Source organism: Malassezia restricta, chromosome II (assembly GCF_003290485.1).
Source record: "Malassezia restricta chromosome II, complete sequence".
NCBI classification, from domain to species: Eukaryota; Fungi; Basidiomycota; class Malasseziomycetes; order Malasseziales; family Malasseziaceae; genus Malassezia; species Malassezia restricta.
The window spans coordinates 162075-176931 of record NC_040194.1 but is presented as its reverse complement, the minus strand read 5'-3'; the positions used below and the strand labels follow the sequence as shown (position 1 = coordinate 176931).

The 14857-nt window shown below is 58.3% G+C and overlaps 7 protein-coding genes across 7 annotated transcripts; 4 read left to right on the top strand and 3 right to left on the bottom strand.

Moving 5' to 3' along the window:
* Positions 1–71: 71 nt before the first annotated feature.
* On the top strand, positions 72–3143 carry MRET_0957 (trafficking protein particle complex subunit 11; the record flags this gene model as incomplete). The annotated part of the gene is made up of 1 exon (XM_027627584.1): positions 72–3143. The coding sequence occupies one exon, from the start codon at positions 72–74 to the stop codon at positions 3141–3143; it is 3072 nt and encodes a 1023-aa protein (XP_027483686.1).
* On the bottom strand, positions 3133–7479 carry MRET_0956 (DEAD/DEAH box helicase; the record flags this gene model as incomplete). The annotated part of the gene is made up of 1 exon (XM_027627583.1): positions 3133–7479. One exon carries the CDS (start codon positions 7477–7479, stop codon positions 3133–3135), a length of 4347 nt encoding a protein of 1448 aa, XP_027483687.1.
* MRET_0955 (queuosine salvage protein) lies at positions 7433–8614 on the top strand (the record flags this gene model as incomplete). Its single annotated transcript, XM_027627582.1, has 1 exon — positions 7433–8614. One exon carries the CDS (start codon positions 7433–7435, stop codon positions 8612–8614), a length of 1182 nt encoding a protein of 393 aa, XP_027483688.1.
* On the bottom strand, positions 8611–9960 carry MRET_0954 (signal transducing adaptor molecule; the record flags this gene model as incomplete). Its single annotated transcript, XM_027627581.1, has 1 exon — positions 8611–9960. One exon carries the CDS (start codon positions 9958–9960, stop codon positions 8611–8613), a length of 1350 nt encoding a protein of 449 aa, XP_027483689.1.
* A 110-nt stretch (positions 9961–10070) lies between these two features.
* On the top strand, positions 10071–12116 carry MRET_0953 (UBA TS-N domain protein; the record flags this gene model as incomplete). The annotated part of the gene is made up of 1 exon (XM_027627580.1): positions 10071–12116. One exon carries the CDS (start codon positions 10071–10073, stop codon positions 12114–12116), a length of 2046 nt encoding a protein of 681 aa, XP_027483682.1.
* Positions 12117–12119: 3 nt separating this feature from the next.
* Positions 12120–13289, bottom strand: MRET_0952 (26S proteasome regulatory subunit N7; the record flags this gene model as incomplete). The annotated part of the gene is made up of 1 exon (XM_027627579.1): positions 12120–13289. The coding sequence occupies one exon, from the start codon at positions 13287–13289 to the stop codon at positions 12120–12122; it is 1170 nt and encodes a 389-aa protein (XP_027483683.1).
* A 129-nt stretch (positions 13290–13418) lies between these two features.
* Positions 13419–14761, top strand: MRET_0951 (26S proteasome regulatory subunit N6; the record flags this gene model as incomplete). The annotated part of the gene is made up of 3 exons (XM_027627578.1): positions 13419–14518; positions 14551–14710; positions 14744–14761. The coding sequence occupies 3 exons, from the start codon at positions 13419–13421 to the stop codon at positions 14759–14761; spliced, it is 1278 nt and encodes a 425-aa protein (XP_027483684.1).
* Between the last annotated feature and the right edge of the window lie 96 nt (positions 14762–14857).

Genomic DNA, 14857 nt, shown 5'->3' with positions numbered 1-14857 from the left:
CAGGCACATCACGTGGCTGCCTCCACGTCCAGCGGTGCGTCGCGGCCGTGGCTGGCTGCCTTGTCAGGGGGATGAATGCGTACCCCAGCGAGCTGGTCGTCCAGCTGCGGCCGTGTGTGCACGTCAGTGGGCTTGTGCCGGAGCAGAAGGCATGGCATGATGTCCTGCCTCATCCTACGCAGGTGCATCCCGAGTTGTGCCAGGCCCTAGTGGCGCAGCTGACGCGTCATGCGCAGCCGCAGGCCTGGTATCCACCGACGCGTCCGGACTATGTGCGCATGGTGTTTGTGGCGTATGCGCACAAAATTCCGCCGGCGCGTATGCGGGCGGGCCTGCGCCTGCAGGATGAGCAGGCGCGGCGTGTGCTGGGGGCCTTGCCGCCCCGCTCGCCGCTGTCGCCGCTGTACCCTGGTGGCCCTCTGTTTCCCGATGGCATCATCTCGCCGTCGTGGATTCGGAAGCATACCGAGTACGTGCCGGGCGTGCATGTGGCGTTTTTTTGCATGCCGCCGCATGATACGGCGTCGCTCGCGATGGACGCGGCCCTGATTGAGGTCGTCGCTTCGATGCGTGCCGCGTACGCACAGCGGGGCATCAAGCTCATGATGGTGCTTCTGTGCGACCCGCTTCTCTTTGCGCAGGGCATCGAGGCGCGCGTCGCGCATCTGCGCCGTGCGTCGGGCCTCGAGGCGCGCGGCGCCGTGTTTGTGCTGAACACCGGCGCCAAGGAAGACATGGCGCCGTTCGCGCAGAGTCTCATGCAAGCGGCGCGGCTCGTGGCCCAGGACCATTACCGCGAGCATGCACGGCATGTGCGCCGCAACCGCGCGCGGTACCCGCCGCCGCCCTCTGTCACTCAGCCGATCATGCATGCGGCTGTGAGCGCCGGCGTCGCGAGAGCCGATCGTGTGCCATCGATGCTGAGCGCCGAGGGCTGGCACATTCGCATGCACTACAAGCTGGGTGCGTTGACGGAGCTGCAGGGCGAGACGCGCGAGGCCCATCAGCTGTACATGGAGGCGTACCGCCTGCTGATGCATACGTATCTCCCGAACGCGGCGCTCGTCGAGCCGCGGACGCGGCGGTGGGCCGAGGCCAAGGTGCTGGCCGATACGCTCTCGCTCAAGCTTGTGAAGCTTTCGCTGTACGACGCACAGCGATCGCTGGCGCACAAGCAGTGTCAGTACCACATGTCGCACATGTCGCAGCTGTGCCAGCGCTGGGGTATGACGCAGCACGAGTACTGGGCATGGCTCGCCAAGCAGTACGTGCTCGTGACCGACTTGGTCGATGCGCTGCCTATGCGCATGCATGGCTTTGACGTGCCGCTATGGCGGTACCAGGCCGCGCTGTGCCACATGCAGCGCGCGTGCTGCGGACGCCCAGCGGACGCCGCGCGTCGCGAGGCCCACGTCGACTACACGACGCCGATTGTGCGTGAGTTGCACGCCGCGTACGAGGCATGGAACCAGGCGCGTCGCGGGCGTCTCGCGCACCTCGCAGGGACGCGCCTTGCTCTCGCGTACGAGGATGCGCAGCCTCGCAAGACGCTCGAGTACCTCTTGCGCACGCTGCAGTGGTACCGCCGGGACGCGTGGCGCGAGTTGACCGTCGTGCTTGTGGCCCGTGCTATCGACTGTGCGGTGCGTGCGCAGGAGTCGTCGCACCTGGCGGCGCTCGTATGGGACATGCAGCAAACGGTGCCGTCGTCCCTCCGTGGTCTGCAGCAACAGGCGCTGGCACAGGCGCCGGCCGTCGAGACACACGAGTCTGTCCACGTCGTCGATCAGCCGCCGTGCACGCTCTGTGTGCATGCCGTCTTTGCTCGCGGCACGAGTGCGTGCGATGAGGCGATGCCCTTCCAAGTCGTCGTGGCGATCGCCGACGACGCGCCTATGGACACGCTCGACGTGCGTCAGTGCGATCTCTATGTCTCGGGTCAGGAGGCGCCGCTCCTCACACTCGCGGGCATACCGACCGGCCCGCCGGGCGTCGTCGATGTCGGCGACGTCGTAGCAGGGCAGGCGCACACACGCGAGGTGCGGCCCCTCGTCCTGTCCAAACGCGAGCCGCTGGCTTGGTATGGGCGCCTCCAGGGTCGCGTGCCCGGCACGGTGGCATGGCGGAGTGTCGTGTGCCATGTGCAGCGGCCGACACACACCTTGAAGCTCGAGACGCGCATTCCCACGCCCTCGAGTACGTGGCTCCTTCCCAGCGGTGCGCGCTTGGCTCTCCCACCGCGCCACCGACCGCATACCCTGCACGTACGCGCGCCGACCACCGAGATCCACGTGCCTGCGACCGTGTATGCCGGCCAAGTCGTGCCGCTCACCGTCGATGGACAGGGCACGCTCTCTGTCTCTGATCAGGCTGCGCTCCTCGACGAGGACGGCACAGCCCATGCGAGTATCGCGATACCCCCACATACCCTGCGCTTGCATGCCCCCTCGGTGACGACGCCATGCGACTTGGAGCTCAGATGCACCACTCGCGCAAGGCAGACACGTCGCATGATCCGTGTCGAGCCATCCTTCACGGTACGCGCACAGGACGTGCCTGGCGCGCGCATCCTGCATGTCACGTACCATGGCGCGATGCCCGTATGCGTCGAGCGCGCGCACTTGAACGAGGCCGTCTTGCATGGTATGGACCCGCAGCATGTGTGGACGACGCACGACCAGGCCGTGTGGGCCGGCGTCGGTGCGATGACGGGCCCGCCAACGCTCGTCATCGAGTGGCGTCCATGCCAAGAAAAGGCGCCGCTGTGCGTGACGCACTTGGCCCTCGCTGTGGCCTCGCCCTCACCGCCGCTGCCGGTCACATGCACCGTCGCCGTGTCGACGACGCATGCAACCGTGTTCGAGCCGATCCACGTCGACGTGCGCGTGCACAACACGAGCGAGGCCGTGGCGGATCTGGTCCTGACAGTCGACGAGACGGATGACTTTGGCATAGACGGCTTTCAGGGGCGGCTCGCCGTCTCGATGCTGTTGCCGCAGGAGCATCGCACGTTCCCGCTGACCTTGTGGCCCAAGCGGCCCGGCCCACTCGTCCTGCCGCGTGTGCGTGCCTGGGACAGGGAGGCATCCGAGGTGCGCGTCGACCTGACCGCGCCCGCCATAGTCCACGTCGCTAGCCAGTGAGGCCGTCATGGGCGAGAAGGGCAATCATCGCCTCCACCACAACTTGGTTCGGCGCAGACAATAGGGCATGCGGATCCTGCACACCATCGGCGAGCACGCGGTCCAGGAGTTGACGAAGCTGGCGGCACAATACGCCGATACGCGTGTTGGCGCGAACGCGTACCCAGGCATCGGGACTGGCCTCGGTGCCTGTCGAGATGGTCATGCCGCCCACCTCGTGATCGACGTAGAGCGGGCCGCCAAACAGGAGGAGAGCATACAAAGGTGCCTCGGTCGCATCGCGGAGGTACGTCCGCGCCTGCCCAGCCACGCCACTCGCGCTCTTCGCAAACACGGCCACATAGTTGGACTTGAACTTGGTCGCATGGAAGAGCATCGACGAGGGGTGCAGAAACACGCGTCCTTCCTGCTCGTCGATATAGTGGAGCTCCTTGGCGTGCGCCTCTTTGAGGACGGCACCTGACGTGGATGCATTGTACTTGGCCGTCGGCTGGTCGACCCGAGCGAGCGAAGGCCACAAAGACGCCACAAGGAGCGCACGCACCACATTGACATGGTGACTGTGAGCGTCCATGCCCAGAGACGACGCTCGGGGCCACATCGGTCCCTGGCGTCGGTACGCCGCGACGTAGTCGCGGTCCAACAGACCCACCTCGTCCAGTTGCCGGAGGAGCGTCATGCGCGTCATGTCCACATCCTGCAAAGCCGGCATGGAGAGGCCCAGTGATTCGCAAAAAGCACGCACGTCTTTCATCGGCCGGCGCTCCGCGCGCATCGCAAGCCACGTAGCAAAGATGTGCGCGTCGGACAGCAGATCGCTCTGACCCCACAAGTACGCGGCGCGTGCCTTGGCCTTGTCCGCGTCGCGCTGAGCCGAGCCGGCGACGATGGACCGGCACGAGAGGAGCGACACTATGTGCAGCACAGGCTCGACACATCCAAACAGGCAGCTCAGTACTAAGAGCTTGGCTTGGCGCACTTCGAGCGGCAGCTGCGCCAAGTGCCGACCCAGGGGCGTGAGCGTCGCGGCAAACCCACCGTCCCTGTGCACGGCACCTGTAATGACCAAATGGCGATGCGCGGCATCCAGTGCTTCGAGCGGCGGTGGATCGATGGCTTTCTGCAGAAACGCTTTGATATCGCCATGGGGCTGAATGGCCTTGACCTGCAGCATGACGCCTTCCAGCGGCGTGCGCTGGATTTCCGGCACAGACTGCGGTTTTTGCACATGAGCTTCGACGTAGCGCGTGTAGAGCCGGAAGCACTCACCCGGCATCGTACGTCCTGCACGACCCGCGCGTTGCTTGCAAGCCGCACGCGATGCCCACTGCTCCAGCAGACGCGACACGCCTGCTTGGGCATCATACTGCGCCTCGCGAACACGACCGGTATCGACGACAAAGCAGACTTCGGGAATCGTGATGGATGTTTCTGCCACGTTCGTCGCTACAATGATTTTGCGTTCGTGTTTTTGCACGCGTTGGAACACGCGGCGCTGTTCATGCGCAGCGAGGTTCGCATGCAGGGGTAAGAGCACGGCGCCATCGAGACGCAAGGCATCGATCGCGTCCATGGCCTGACGAATTTCGCCGACGCCTGGGCAAAAGACGAGGATGGCTGCACGACTCGTCAGCGAGCCGGTGAAGTCGACTTTTTCCGCACGTTGCGCAGCAAGTGCCACGGCCTGGGAGAGTAGATCATAGTCCGTACGCTGAGACGCACACAGAGCACGCACCGTCGGCACATCAGCCTCGCTGAGCCGGGACGCATCAAAGAGCTTGTCGATACGCTCATCTTCCTTGGACAGACTCATAGGTGAGCGGTACGACAAAAGATGCACAATGTCTTCCAGGTAATGCTCCTGGACGGGAAACGTGCGCCCGGGAATATGCAGATACGGCGCACCATCAAAGTACGAGGTGAACGTCTCCGCCTGGATCGTAGCGCTCATAAGCACGATATGCAGCGACGGGTTACGTGCAAGAATATCCCGCAGCAACAAGAGCAAAAAGTCCGAGTCGGTGCTCCGCTCATGCACTTCGTCCACAATGACATGCGACACCGATTGCAGGTCAGGATCCGTGCCGGTCGCGAGTCGGCGAAGCAGAACACCTGTCGTGGTGAAGAGGAGGCGACACTGTTTGCCCGCGCGCCGCTCACCACGAATCGCATAACCCACCTGCGCCGCGTCAGGCACCTGGGATACATCAAGTGACTCACCGCGCTCCGCAGCGACTCGCGCTGCCACACCCATAGCTGATACACGACGTGGCTGTGTCACTACCAAACTGCACAGACTTCCGCACCCACGCTCAATGGCATCGTCCAGCAAGAACTGAGGCACTTGTGTCGTCTTACCACAGCCGGTCTCGCCCGCAATCAGTACGACACGGTGCTTTTGCAGCGTTTCAAGGATCGTGGAGCGTGCCGCGTATGCTGGTAAGGACTCGCGAACACATCCCACGCTTTCAGTATACTTGAGCGATGCACGCCATGCCGTGTGTGCCTCGGACAACGAGGCATCCAGCCGCTCATCGCGTGCGAGTTTTCGTGCCTTGCGTGGCGCAGCACTGCCGCTGGAAAGCGCACGACGAGGCGCAGAGCTGGGCGTCGGCCGTGTCACCCGTGCCACCGTCCGTGGTGCCTGTAACACCAGAGACTCCATCACCTCGTCCAGTGGTGGTGGATCGTGGACGTAGGTGGGCAGGCGGTCTTTGAGTTCTTCGCATAGGAGGAAGAGCACACCGCCTTCGCACATGTCCAGTGCCTCGCGCATATCTTCGCGGTCGCCGCGCAAGCATCGAAGAGCATGCCGAGTCAGTGCGAGGCGAAGAAATGTGGGCAGGCTCGGACTCGTGACGTATACGCTGGGCCACGCTGTACCCTGGACCAAATAAGAGGACGCTGGGTGCATCGACACGCGCAAGTACACTTGATCACCACCGTACGTGCCAAGATCCACGTCAAAGTCGCTCTTGTCAATCGCATCGCGCTCAGGCACAGGACGAAGCGCCTCATCACCCAAGCACGCCGCCAGCATCATGCGCTCATCACTGCGTTTCTGTGCCACGGCCTCATCATATGCAGGGGGTGCATGGACTGGCACTGGCTCTCCCATCAGGGCATGCAGGAGCAAATCGAGCACAGCGCCTTCCTTCTCAGTTTGTGATGCATGCAGCCCAGCAGCACGCACGTCACGAATCGCGCGCTCGACATTTTCGCGTGGAAAGCCGGCGCATCGTGTGAATTTGTCCACGGTCCATCGATCGACCAGGGACTCTGACCCTCCGCCACTGGCCGCACTGGTGACAAACGACTCAGACGCGGCCGTCGGCCGCAGCTTGGGTGGCAAATCCTGCTCGGGTGTATACAAAACCAAATACTCCACGGCAGCTTCCTTGTCAGGTAAGGCTAGAATAGACGCCAGCAAAGGGTGCGCCTGCTGCAGTTGCTGCATCGCGGCAGACGACGCGTACGTAGACCGCGCGTCTTGCAGCCACGACACAATACGGCGCACATAGCCTGGCCGCACGCCCAGAGCAGTGAGCTCGCGCTCTAAAGCCGCACTATCCACCTGTGCATGGTTGTTTGAGCTCAGCTCTTCAGTGAGAGTATTCGACACGTCGCTCATTCGCGCACGAATCGTCGACTCGACAAGCTCACGCAGCTCAGGTGCCATGCGCACTTCCATCGCACGCTGCCATACCTTGCTCATGGGTCGTTTTGATGGATCATTTTTCGCGGCTTCACGCGCTGCGCGCTCCTTTTCGCGAGCCTCTCGCTCAGCATCGCGCTTCATGATGGCATCAAACGGGTCTGCGGCCCATTTCCAGTTGTCGTGCTCCATGGACTGCGCCTTGACTTCCTCAAGCTGCAACCAGTACTCGCGCGGTCCCGGAGGCAAAACACGATGGAGTCCTAGGTGATTGAACAGCCGAAACAGAGCATACGTCGCCCCCCAGTGCTTGGCATGCAAACTTGATTCACAGGTGAGACGGGCGCCTGGTTCTTTCGGCTCCATACGGACTGTAAATGGATTTGACTTTTCCTGCTTGTTCTCCTTGCGTAATGTCACGGCACAGGTGTAGCCATCCTTGCGATGAATCGGCTCGACCTCAGGTTTGAGCCAGCCGGGCATTTTTTGGATGCGCTCGTACAAAATATTCAGAGGCGTCTTGTAGCGCGGCGGAAACAGCTGCGCTGTGCCATCACGGTTGGTTCCCGTGGGTGGCGGCGGCTTGGCTCCACCGCCCTTGACCCAGTCGGGCAAGGGCGCCGCCTTGGATGACATGGCCCCACTCGATTTGATCGCAGCATTCTTCTTACGAGGTGCCATGAGTGGAGGTCAAGAAGCAACCCCGATGCTACGACGTATACGTTCGCACTGTGCCGAGGCAGCAGAGCGTGCCCACATTGGCTTGAATGAGGATGCCGTGGACGCATTTCTTGATACACTAGATGAGTCGGAGTTTAGCGCTCTCAAGACGCAACATGGATTGCGCTTTCCTTTACGCTTTTCGTCCTTTATGGATCAGCTCAATTTCGTTGCTGTGTTAGCGATGCTCAATGCCTTTTCTGGCTATCGCGCCGCCTTTCACCAGGCGACAGGGCATGGTGCCTTTGACTGTATAAGAAAAATCGTGCTGGGCATGTACCTGTCAGCTGACGAGGGCGACTCGGCGCTTGATACCCTAGCACTGGAACGTGTGACGCCATCCACTTTCGCCCAGCTCCTGGGCGTGCCTACGCATTCCGAGACACCCCATCCATCACTTCCAGGTGTGGTGGTGGGTACGATCGGGGGACCTCTGCGTGAACCCTTCGAGATGGCCGCCAAGATGTCCGTGGAGACGGCTGCTTTCCTCAAAGCACGGCAGCACAAAAACCTGGCATCGTATGTATGGGAGGTTTGTGAGCAAGCATCTCGACACGAGCATGTAGAATCGTGCATTGTCGAAGGTCTAGCCGAGGTGCCTGCTTTTTATGACGCCCTAGATTCACCGTATCCCATCCCGATCATGAAAAAGGCCCTATTTCTAGTACGAGCCCTCCAAGGCCTGGTCCTAGACGCTGAGCCGCATACATTGCCACAACTGATGCAAATTCTCTCTGAGCGTTGGCGACATGGTCTTGGTGAGCCCCTGCCCATGTTTGTTGACAATGTGATTCCTACGATGCTGATTTACTTGGGCATGTTGCAACTGGAGCACAGCTCCATCCTATCCACATGGCATCCAGCGCCACAGGACAGCGATACGTCAGGGCCGCTTGTCAACCGCAGTGATGCGTATCATGTGCGTGCCGCGGCGCTTGTGGCCGGCGCACGTATTGTGGAACGAGCACGAACATCATCAACATGGATATCATCGATCACTGAAGAGCAGCTAGATGCGTACCTGTGGTCTATGGCAAAACGACCCGAGTTCCGCTGTATTTCACGTCTGGCTGAGCAGCATACGGGTATGTACTAGGGAGGCGGAGCAAATAACAGGCCCTCCAAGTCCGATGCTTGCGAGACTTGTTGCCGCTGGCGCTGGAACTCTTCGACCTCGGCACGCGCACGCTCAAAGAGCCGCCGCTTTTCCTCTTCTTGAGGTATGGGCATCGCATCGGATGGCGGCGAAGGAGCAGACTGCTGAGGTGCATCCACAGTGGGGTGGGTTGGTTGCATGGAGACGTGTTGCTGTATGAGATCATCCAGCATGGTACGTGCACGCACGAATTTGTCATTTAGAGAGCGAAGTTCTTGCACTTTGGTATGATACGTGTCCATCAAACGGACGATTTTCGGGCGGAGTGCGAGCGAACGCTGATACAGCTCCTGGAGCTCGTCATCGTCGACAAAATTGTCCGAAGGTTTGAGATGCTGGAGCCGGGCATGCAAGACATGGATATCCGATGCATGCGTGAAAACACTGCGTTCCAGTTCCTGCTCCTGCTGAATCATATCCGGTGTTTCATCAGGCAGTGCCTCGACATAGTTGACAGGGAAAATGCCCACTTGGTGCCGCAACTCGCCTCGCCACCATTGTTCATATACACTATCCAGCACACGAATAACATCACCGCGATGAAAGGCCAGTTCACCAGGCTCATCAGGCTCAAAATCGTACAAAGCACGAACACGAGAGGGGCGCGCCGAGCGCGGCTCAGGTGCGATAGGTTGCGGTGCTTCATTGGACAACGGCTCAGAGAAAGGATTCGGAAGGCTGTCGCAGTCAGGCGATGTGGGCTCAGCCGGACGACGTGTGGATGGGCCTGCTGCACTCGTGGCTTCCTCCCGGTACGACGACCGACCGCCTTGATCTTGGATAGAAAGTGCCAGAACCCGCTGAAGTTCATCGTCTTCGGATTCGTCCCGCCGCACCGGCGCAGGCTCCTCATCCAATTCATAAAAGTCTTCGCGCAAATCATTCACGGTGTCAGCGACTAATCCAAGCGTATCGTCATGCTTGTACTCGTCGCGCCAGGAGAGCAGCGTTCGCAGGATCCGCTGCTTGACGAGGTTGTGGGTACTCGTATCACGCACCACCTTAGATAAAGTATGCATGAATGCGCGCGACGCTATTTCGTGATGTATAGCATCGCCACAATTTTTCGATAGCGTATCGGTCAGGGTGATCGCATATAGCTGGACATTGGCATTGCGGTGCACGACCCGCTTTTGAATGGCAGCCATGCACTTGCGTGCATCGCTCTCATCATTGGAAGCGAGGCGATCACACAGCTCAAGATTTAACTCCCAGTTTTCGGTCGTCAGGTTCTCATCGGTCGCCTTGTTCACCAGCTCCTCGAAAGGATTCGGCGCTCGAAACATGGTGCTGAGAGTGGAGGTGTCATGGAACCGCCACCCCAGCACCAGCCTCTCATTGTCATCACGTGCACCAACAACCGTAGCTCATATCCCATCTTCGACGTAGCTTGGTCATGGACGACTTGGCCGATCTTGACTGGCACGCCAAGCCGACCGCGACTACGGGTCTATCCAAGCCGGCCTCTTCAGGCTATCAATTCGATGCGCTCTTGCGCTCCATGCCATCGACGCAGCCTGAAAAACGGCCGACTGCACAGCCATCCAAGCCTGCACCGCCACAAGAAGACGCGTTTGCCTCACTCCTGCCTTCCTTTGGTGAGAAGCAGCATTTACAAGCTGCCAAGCAAGAACCAAGTACCCCTAGTGACGGTCTCTGGAAGTTAGATGCTCTGGAATCCAAAATTGTACAAGCGCCGCGCGACGAAGACGACTTACTAGAGGATTTCCGCACGCCAAGTCAGCCGGCTGCCGCTCAACCAGCGGATCATGATACGCTCGATTTGCTTGGCGATTTAGGCAAGCCTGTATCACAGCGTGCGTCTCAACCGATCCAGGCTCCTGCGGTGGAGACGCGCTCTACGTCTCCGCCACCACATGTAGTAGGCCAGCTGGTGGAAATGGGATTCGCCCCACAAGACGCACGGCGTGCTTTAGCACAGACAGATGCTAATGTGGAACAAGCTGTCCAGGTGCTCGTGGCCTCTATACCAAAGATGCAGGCGCCCTCCTCGCCAGAATCGGAGCCGAAGCCGCTCCGTTCAGACACACCGTCGCTCCAAAAGCACGCGGATCATTTTTACACACAGGCCAACGTATTCGGTACATCCATGCTCAAAAATGCCAATGCATTATGGGACTCTACCAAGGCACATGCACGCAAGACTTTGAACGACGCACGCCGCGATGCACAGGATGCATCTGCGATGGGGATTGCCTCAGAATTAGGAAAGCATATGTGGCGGCGTTGGAATGCCATGCCCAAACGCCCCGTGGACTATAATGCCACACCGCGGTGGATGATGAAAGAAGAGGAGCCAAAAGCACCACAGAATGAAAACTCGAGACAAGAGCGTTTCAACGTACCAGCCACGTCGGCCAACCTTTTGGAGGAGCCGGCCCCTGTACCGAGTCAGCCTGTTGCCAAGCCTGTTGTCGCTGCGCCTACTCCCAAACCAAATCCTAGCATATCTGCACCCCCCTCACGTCACATCCGTTCGCTTCCTGCTGAAGATGCCGGTGCCATAGCTCGTGCGACCGAGCTCAAGGACCAGGGCAACGCCCACTTTTACCGCGGTGCTTACGCAGAGGCTGAAGCCGAATATACCAAGGCTTTGGACGTGTTGCTTCCCACGTCCCTGTGGCGTATTCCTCTCTTAAATAACCGCGCGAATGTGCGTTTGAAGAATGGCGACAGTGAGGGCACCTTGTCTGACTGCACGGCATCCATCGAGTTGATCGTGCTGCCATCGATGCAGGATGGCATGTACCGACCTAGCCAAGACGCTTTGCCTGCATCGCACGCATCGCTGACTCTGCGTGAAGCCTATGCTAAAAGTATATCGCAGCGAGCGCGTGCGTATGAAGCAAATGAAAAATGGGCTCTGGCCAAGCAGGATTGGGAGCGCCTCGCACACTATGAACGTGTGGAAGGAAGCGGCGTAAAGAGTGGCCAAGCACATCGTCGAGCCGCTTGTGAAGGCCTGGCCAGGTGCGCCCGTATTCTAGAGCCACCCCCGTCCAAGTCAATTCCAGTTCCCTCTGGCTCTGCGGCATCGGCGGCGGCAGCCGCCGCCTCAGACGCTGGCGTGAATCGCGTCCGAGCGCTTCGCAAAGCACAGGACGATGAAGAGGCCGAGCGCTTGTCACTAAAAGATTCTGTCGATGCACGTCTAGCCGCATGGACGCGTGGAAGAGAGACCAACATACGTGCGCTACTAGCCTCTATCGACGACCCAAAGTACGGTCTTGTTTGGGACGAGTTGCGCTGGAGTAAAATCAACCTGCATAATCTTTTGACTGATGCTCAAGTGAAGCGGGCATATACCAAAGCCATTGCTCGTCTGCATCCCGACAAATTGTCCAGCAGCAATACAACGATTGAGCAACGCATGCTCGCAGCAGGCATGTTTCACACACTTAATGATGCATTCCATACATAGATTCTATAACGCTGTGCGCGAGAGCTTTTGGAGCGAATTGAGCAGAACATCGCCTTCCTTAATAATGCGGTTGTACTGCGCATTCTTCTGGTCAGGCCGACGGTTCTCGATAATGCCATCGACCTTATCGATGACGGCAGGAAGACGCCCTGCTGAAATGAAACGAGAGAGTTCGCGATCCATATAGTCGGTCGTGACACCAAACGCCGCGGCCATGCTGTCGAGGGCCACACTGCGATAGCTCTCAAGCAGTTGGGCAAATGATATGAGACGCATTTCACGCACATAGTACTGCGTATGACGCGAAAGAATGCGCGAAGGAAGCAGGTATCGCTGCTCGACCTCAGCAAGGGTGCGGAAAAACAGAGCATATTCACTGTTGTACAAGGACGAGGTGAACTCACGCATATATGGCAATTCGTCAATCGACTGCAGAATCTCAGGTGACTCCATCAACTGCTTGAGTTCACGTCGGTTACGAGATACCATACTTGTAAGGATGGTCAGCAGCACAAAGTCATGGTATTCGATTAGCTCTGTCGCAGTAAAGGTGCTCAAGGCCTCGGTGCATCGTTTTGATGACTCTCCGAAGTCACGAATAGATGCTGCATACACGCCGCGGTACGCAGTGAGCCTGTTTCGGCGATCCCAATCACCTCCTTCTTCAATGAGTGCTGCGGCACTCGCCATGCTTTTTTCGGTCAGCTCAGGGTCACCATAAAACAGACCCAAGCGGATCTTGAGCAGCATGAAATCAATTTTCGATCCTGTTCCAGTAGCTTTGGCAAACGCTTCGTCGATGGCTGGAAGCGCTGCTTCCTTATCACCGATACGAGCCAGGTACATGGCGCGCTGCTTCAGTACCGTGTGTAGCTCTATATCGCCCTCATTTTCCTCCGCACGCTTCTGCTCCGAATCTAAACGCGCAATTTCTTGTGAATTCTTTTCGCGAAGGGCGCGAAGAATCTCTTCACGGCGCGGTACATACTGCGCCACATTCGCATCCGCCAACAGGAATTCGTAATAAGGCGCCATCTCGTCCTGCTCTATGTTTCGCCATAACTTTTCGAGAGCGCTCTTACGCACTTGTTCATTTGACCCAGTATGCAGTAGTAGAAACACCTGCTGCTGCACCACAGGGTTCGGGATCGGCGCGACCGAATCGTCCTCCATGGTCGACGTCAAAAGGGCCGCGCGTCGTGGCGGCCATACAGTCGCACGGCCGAATGCTGACTAATTTTTGGTGGTACTTCTTTCGCCTGCCGCGCGTCGCGATCGTGGACAACGATCAGCCGTGTGACCATGTCGGCAACACACGCAGTGGCAGCCTCTGTCGCGGAAGCAGACCATGTGATCGAATCTGGAAATTACGAAAATGGCAAGGATATGCTCATGCAAATCCTGCATCGTGTAGCCTCGCCAGCTGACGAAGCCTTGCTGGCGGAACAGGAGCAAGCGCTATTGCGACTGGGCCAGCTGCACCGTGACCACAAAGATGCACATGGCCTCGCAGGCACGGTCATTGAGTCACGTCAGTTTATGGCCTCGATTGCTAAGGCCAAAACGGCCAAGTTGGTGCGCATTTTGATCGACTACTTCAACGATATTCCTAACAGCCGGGATGTCCAGATCCAAGTTACCAAGGAAAACGCCGAGTGGGCCAAGCAGGAAAAACGCATATTCCTAAAGCAGAACCTTGAAACTAAACTGATTGGACAGCTCTATGAAGCAAAGGCATACCGTGAAGCATTGCCTCTCATTGCGCAGCTGCTAAGGGAGCTCAAAACATTGGACGACAAAATGATCTTGACCGAGGTGCACCTTCTTGAGTCCAAGGTAAATCATGCAATCTCAAATTTCCCAAAATCGAAAGCCGCACTCACCTCTGCTCGCACCTCTGCCAACTCGATCTACTGCCCGCCGCTCATGCAGGCACAACTAGATATGCAGAGTGGTGTTTTACATGCGGACGACAAAGATTTCAAAACCGCGGCGTCTTACTTCTATGAGACTATGGAAGGGTTCGACTCTGTTGATGATGCACGCGCGATTCCTGCGCTTAAGTACATGTTGCTGTGTAAGATCATGCTGAATCAGCCAGAAGAAGTGTACTCGATCCTTGAAGGCAAGATTGCGAGCAAGTATGCGAAACACCGTGAGATCGAGGTGATGAAGGCTGTAGCAGAGGCTCAGAGTCATCGATCTCTGGAAGATTTTGAGCGCGCGCTGCAACAATACAAGAGTGAGCTCTCGAGTGATTTGATCGTCCGGAACCACCTATCAGCCTTGTATGACAAGCTGCTAGAGCAGAACATTCTGCGTGTGATTGAACCATACTCGCGCATCGAACTGGCACAAATAGCGAAGCTTGTGCGCCAGCCCGTTCGTGAAGTCGAGCAAAAGTACGTGCTACGAGACTGCTTACCGTTACCAGACTGAGTCAGATGATTCTCGATAAAGAGTTCAAGGGTGTGCTAGATCAGGGTGCCGGTTGTCTCGTTGTATTTGAAGAAACGGACGATGATGAGACATATGAGACCGCGCTCAGCACGCTTAAACAGATTTCTCATGTCGTCGACAGTCTATACCAACAGGTACGTCGAGCGATGCAATAGCTCACCGCACAGGCCAACGAACTCACATAGATATCCACGTGGTCCCACGTGGCATAGTGTTCTCGAGAATTCCATGTCAATGCGGAGTGTGCGTGCGAGAGGTTGGGAAAGTTCATGGTGCCGTAG